Below are 6317 nucleotides of genomic sequence, written 5' to 3'. Positions count from 1 at the left end.
TGAACTCTCTATCCATCAAAATCTCTTGTGGAGTTATCATTCGTATGATCCTTTCCCAGATTTGTTCTCAGCCCTCTCATCCTAGGAAAGGATCAAAAGGCAGCAAACATCACTTCTCCTTAGTTTCATAACACCAAAACTTAATGCTTGTTGCATGCCACCACATAAGTACCATGGTACATCCTTACTATGCTAGGGATGATATCTAGTTCTTTAAAAGCCTTTGAATAAACAATTACAACATGAATTCCCCATCACAAAAATGAACAAATATAACATATCATATAAAAAAGACATTTAGCTTTTATCTACCAAAACAAATCTAGAATAGTTATAATGAACTTGGACAGAAATCTTTGTAAATGAGATCATATTGTAATGGCCCATGGGATGCTTACAAAGCTAATATCCCTCGAATTTATTTTACACCATCCTCTAAGCAATCAAAAGAATCTGGTAAGGACATTACAATGATCAAAGAATCAAGATATGATATTGCTGAGAAGAATAGAATGTGTCAGCAACAATTGGTCAAAAATCCAAGATCACTCAGTTAACCTCCAGTTGATAACTCTGATGCCTTTGCCATGAATTAATTTTCCCTCCATGGATTAGATGAGCTTGAGTCACTGAAACAAAATCTAGCAAAAACACCTCAGCTAGGATCCGGACTAGTGAATTGAAGCATCCTTTCAGCAGCCACCGTATCTTTTCATGTCTCGTTCAATCCATGTACCCAGGAAAACAAGAGTACACCAAATATCGCTAAATAGTAACTTTCCAAAACTAAGGGCCTTTTGTTGAAGAATGTTCCTCTAAGAAGCAATCTGAAACTAACTATAATAAAACACCTAGCTCAAATCTTAGTTGGAGTGTTAGATCACAAGGTAAGCAAGGCAGCCTCTCAATATTGGCTCCAAGAGCACAAAGCTTGGCATCAATATTTTCATAACCTCTGTCAATATGGCTCACTCCATCAATATGTGTAGTGCCCTCCCCAGCCATACCAGCAAGTATTAGTGCCGCACCAGCTCTGAGGTCAGTAGCCTGTACTGGAACACCATATAATGAACTGCAGCAAGTGGTCTGATGATCATTTCATGAAGAACTATGGAAGAAATCATGACATCATATGCAAAAACAGTCAACCAAAAAGAAATGAAGAGAAACTTACCTCCCCTGGTCATTCCCACTTACGTTAGCAATATTTCTACTAACCCTTATTTTTGCTCCAAGCTTCTGCAGCTCTTCCACTAAATTAAGATACTTGGTTAGGATTATATCATAACAATCATGCTCAGACAAGAAACTCAACTCAAACATTCTGATTTCTGTCAAGTAAAACCTTTTCAATAGCACTGAATCACAAACCATGTCGCATGCGCCCTTCAAAGACTGTTTCTTCTACAACACTTTGACCACTACAAGTAGCCAAAAGAGTCATAAACTGTGGCTGTAAATCAGTAGGGAATCCAGGGTATGGAAGTGTTGTTATATCCACACCTCTACAGCAGTCCGATGGTATAATCTGGTAGAACACGGCTGATTTTCAGTTATAATCAATCTAACTAAGTAGAGTTAACAGTAACAGCTAACTCAAAATGCAACTACCTGTAAGCTATCAGGCCCTATGCGTTCAATTCTGCAGCCCATGTGTTCAAGCTTGCTTATCACTGATGATAAATGCCTTGGAACAACAGGGGACATTGAAAGCGATGAGCGTGTAATAGCCGCAGCAATAAAAAATGTACCAGCCTCTATACGATCAGGTATAATAGTAAAATCAGCACCATACAGCTTTTTCATGCCCTTGATAGTAAGAGTACTTGTTCCTGCTCCGTCGATGCAAGCCCCACTTGCAATCAAGTATTTCGCAAGATCAACAACTTCTGGCTCCTGCATTAAAATTAAAACCAAGCTTTCAAATCTGACCCTCTGTAGATCCACGGTATTAATTTCTTCGATCAGACATTTGAATAGCAATTCCTTGTGTTTAGTTGAGTTTCCTGTTTATCATAATGGAAACATAAAGAAAGTAAAGGAGCAGCACCTTTAACGAAATTTCATCATGAATCAGGCCTGGAAAGAAATGGATGGAAGAATATAAAAGCTAATGTAAATAAAGCTGTTTGAAACGCTTCATTTTCATTCTATTTGTGTAAAGATACTTCACTAAGTTACACAACTATAATTCAATTCTACCAAATGTCAAGTGGTTTCTCAATTAAAATTTTAACATTATTAGGTGCCCCAGTGAAAGGCTTGAGTTTGCCTTCTGGGAACTCGGAGATCGAGTTGCAGTTTGCTGATGCCTGCCTTTTTTGTGGATCTGGATGAACAAAACTTTTATTAATTTGAGTAAAAGATTAGATGTACAGTATTGTTTTTGGCTCTTTGCATTCAATAGATCAAGTGTTTTATGTTGGTCAAATGAGTTCCCTAATTGGTTGTTAAATATTGACTGGAAGTGTTTAGGACCCACTGGGGTTACTTCGGTTTTCTTTTTTCTTTATGCCCCTCCTAAAAAGAAATGTGGAATTGGGAGATGGATAAAGTTAATGCTAGAATTGTTAAATGGGAAATTTCAGGTTTGCCAGAAGGTATTTTGTCCCTATTCCTTATATTTTTCATCCTGGTGTGTTATTTCCAGAATAATCAGTTGAAAAAGTGTGTTGAGAATTTTCTTTGGTCTTAGACAGAGGAAGAAAAGACATGTCATTTCATGGGAACAACGTATGAAGCCTAAAAGGCTGCAAGGAATGGGGTTGAAGAATTTATTTTTGTTTTGTAGACTATGCTTGCTGTTGTCTAATGGACTACAAAGGCCATTAATGGTAGTGAGCTTTGGAAGAAGCTTATTAGGCTTAACTTATCCAATCATTTTCCCAAAGGAAACCTTAGTTGGAATGGTCACATATGTGGGACATACTCTTTGAAAACTTTGAGTTTAAACCAAGGTCACCGGGAGACGGGGAGACTTTGAGGTCTCCGGTACTGGTACTGGTACTGGTACGGCAATTTTTCAAATAGGAGACGGGGGTACTTGGAGACGGCAATTTTTTTTTTTTTTTTTTTTTTTAAATAAATTTTTAATAGTTTAAACTTAAAGAGTCTAATACTAAAAGTAAATACAAAATTTCAAAATTTCAAAATAGTAATACCGTAAGACTAAAAGACTAAAGTAAATAATAAATTAATAATACTAGTGTTGTCACATTAAAAATTAAAATAGATTCATAGAGTCAAACTGTCAAAGATATAATAATAATAAGCGGTTAGATACAGAAGTACACTACTGAAATAGATTTTAAAACCTGACAAATTGGCATTGCTACAAAAAATTTGTGAAAATTATTGAATTATTCAACATTGATGCATGCATAGAGACACACTTAGGATTTCTATTTTCTAACTAAGAGTTAGGATTGCTTAGTTTAAAAGGGAGTAAATCATTTTGTAATAGTGTTTTTTTTCCAGTTACACAGATTCAACTAACAAAGATTCCTATATTGGTACTAGGATATTGCCAACAGCAGATAAACAGGTACGAATAATAAATACGACTTATACATCAAACTAAAACATGATATCCTCTTGAAAAAACAGAAATATGGGACCAAATACATTCATGTTAACATACATAAAACCTCTAGTCTATCACTGTTATCACTGAGTCTTTATTAGCAAATAGATGCTTGGTTTTCATGAGGAATAATACTATTATCAAGCATTTGCATATCAGATTTCTGTAACATACGTAATACTATCTTCTAATGCACTAACAACAGTTTTTGCACCCTAATTCCTCAGCCGCATAAATTTATGTGATTTGGGATCTTTACTGCAATCCTGTACAGCTTCCAATATGTTGTCTTAGACTTGTATCGTGTTCCTGTAGGTGACGTACATCACCAAGCAATTGTTACGGAATTCATATAGTACCTTAGATTTTTGCATTAAAAACATTTAAATGAGGGCTAAAATATATAAAATTATTTAATATTATATTTTACATTTATATTTTATCAGGAGACTTCGGGGAGACTTCACTTTTTGGATTAGGAGACGGGGAGACTTCAGGAGACTTCGTCATGAAGTCTCCAACCTTTTTTGAGGTCTCCGGAGACGCGAAAAGTCTCCGAGACGCGTCTCGGTCTCCGAGACGCCACTTTTAGGGGGGAGACGGGTCTCCTGGTAACCATGGTTTAAACCTATCAGTTCAAATGCTTTTTGTTTTATTTGAAAAGATGGAGAGGTAAAAGTTGTACTAAAGGAAGAGGTTTTCTCTAACAAAATGTCAGTGGCTTTAGGTCCTCGAAGTAGCCTCTCAGGGGCAAAAGTTCTCTAATTGCTTCAAGGGATTACTTTGCTAACAGGAAATCAGTTCTGTTGATTGTTTGTTTGTTTGATTGACTGCAAATTAATTTCACTATTCATAAAAGTCAAAATCAGAAAATGCCGGTTTCAAATGAAGCCTTGAAGTTGTACATTGCAATTTTGGCTTGTAGAAGAATATTAAATGGGTTGGTGGTAAGAAACTCTTTCAAGTTACTCCTGATTACATGTATGCTTGACTGCCCTCTGCTGATTGGTGCAATTAATTGAACCTCCTGTGAGGTCTTCATGATTCTAGGAATGTTTGGGCTAAGAGACAAGAATTTGGTCTAATTATCTACTAAAAAGTCTTTTTTTCAGATAGTTTTGTTGCTTAATAAATTGGTTGTAGGGGATAACTCTCCTAAGTCTATCTAGATGCCACATTATCTGTTGTTGTGAATAATGTGGCAATGCAGGTTCATAAAGGTAAATATGATTTTGTAAGAAGTTCTGTCCAGATGGGACTCCTATTCTGGAGTCTAAAAGCTTGGAGATGGGGTCAGATGTGCATTTAGCCCTCCAGCATAATGTTAAGTAGCTAAGCTGGCACAGATGATTATTGAAATTGTTTTGTCCCTGACAAGGTTCCTGCGAATTTAGATGCTGAGCCAAATAGCGTCTCTCTTGGTCATCAGATGAATGTTGATGCAGTGCCAAGTAGTCATATGCCTGTTGTATTAGAGCCAAGTTCTCATGTCCCAATTGTTGCTGCAAAATAAGGGAAGAATGTGGTGTTGCTGTTTCAGTGCCTGATGATGTATGTTCTGATGAGAACTCTTCTGACAATAAATGGTAATGGTGTTCATTCTCTTTAACCTGTTGCACCTGTGAGGCACTATCTAAACTATTGGCTTTAAGAATGTGTGGATTTTAGGTACCAATCTCTAAAGAAGAAAGTTTAAGGTTTTATTGATCAACGAGAAGGCAAAAAGGAAAAAAGGAAAAATGATTGATGTGGTATTTGGTGATTTGGCTTTACTCCTGTTATTTTGGATGGCAGTTATTCTGATGTTTACTTTTGATTGCTTATATGGATGGTTCAAACGGATGATTCCTTTCTCAATTTTCAGTGGGATGTGACCATAAAGACTGCTTTTTGATATTGCTTCTTTGGATCTATCTTGGACATGGCTGGGAGTCACTAAAAAGGGTATAGATTTGATCTAGCTGAGCTACTCACTTCGGTGTTATAATGCATCTTCCCTGAATTCTATCAAGTGTTTTGTCTCTATGATTAGTTGGTGCTAAGATCTCTAGCATCTGTCCCTGGGTTAGAAGTAACAAGTGCTGAAGGTTGCTATTTCAATAGCTGATTTAAGTGCTGTCTGATGGTTGACTTCTTGTAGGGTAGGGATAATTTGTTCTGGTGTTTTGGTGCTGCTTTTCTGTGATTATAAGTTGATCAGTTCTATGTAAGCTTTCAAAATTCATTCAAGCTGCATTTGTGTACTAGTTCCAATATAAAATAAAAAAGTTGATATTACTAACCTGGGCAACATTTGACAGTGTCGTTTCTCCATCTGCCAATGAAGCAGCCATCATTAGAGTTTCTGTAGCACCAACACTTGGATAATCAAGATAAAATGTACCCCCAACTAATCTCCTCCCATTGGCTGCATAGGTATGTACTTTACCTTTCCTAAAAGATTAAATCATCACACTGTTAGGTGGTACGTGAGTTCAAAAGCAAGAAGATATAACTGAATGAATTCAAAAGAAAGATGATGATAGCTAGATAATCCTGCAAAAGAGTGTTCCAATGGAGTCAATTGGTGGTCATAAAGAATGGTACACAATATTACTTGGTACTTCTTTTGCAAATATAACAACAGCCCAACTCGGGTTAGGATTGTCAACCAAAAAAGTGGTGGAACTGGCCAGAACTTCATACATTTGGAAACAAACAGAAACCTTCATGAATTTCTTAAAATATTCATAAG

The 6317-nt window shown here is 36.4% G+C and overlaps 1 protein-coding gene across 3 annotated transcripts in view; it reads right to left on the bottom strand.

Moving 5' to 3' along the window:
- Positions 1–355: 355 nt before the first annotated feature.
- LOC149548633 (uncharacterized) overlaps positions 356–6317 on the bottom strand; it is a 50333-nt gene continuing 44371 nt past the window's right edge. For all 3 annotated transcript variants that reach the window (XM_089792545.1, XM_089792542.1, XM_089792543.1), the window contains 5 exons: positions 5866–6016; positions 1612–1896; positions 1372–1528; positions 1175–1253; positions 356–1072 (listed from right to left, as the gene is read on the bottom strand). In XM_089792545.1, the coding sequence (XP_089648671.1) occupies positions 838–1072; positions 1175–1253; positions 1372–1528; positions 1612–1896; positions 5866–6016 (907 nt within the window). In that variant the 3' untranslated portion in view covers positions 356–837. The remainder of the gene's footprint in view (positions 1073–1174; positions 1254–1371; positions 1529–1611; positions 1897–5865; positions 6017–6317) is intronic.

Source organism: Cupressus sempervirens, chromosome 7, assembly GCF_028749045.1.
Source record: "Cupressus sempervirens isolate cs-2001-9-10 chromosome 7, ASM2874904v1, whole genome shotgun sequence".
Lineage (NCBI taxonomy): Eukaryota > Viridiplantae > Streptophyta > Pinopsida > Cupressales > Cupressaceae > Cupressus > Cupressus sempervirens.
This window is presented reverse-complemented; position numbering and strand designations above follow the sequence as displayed.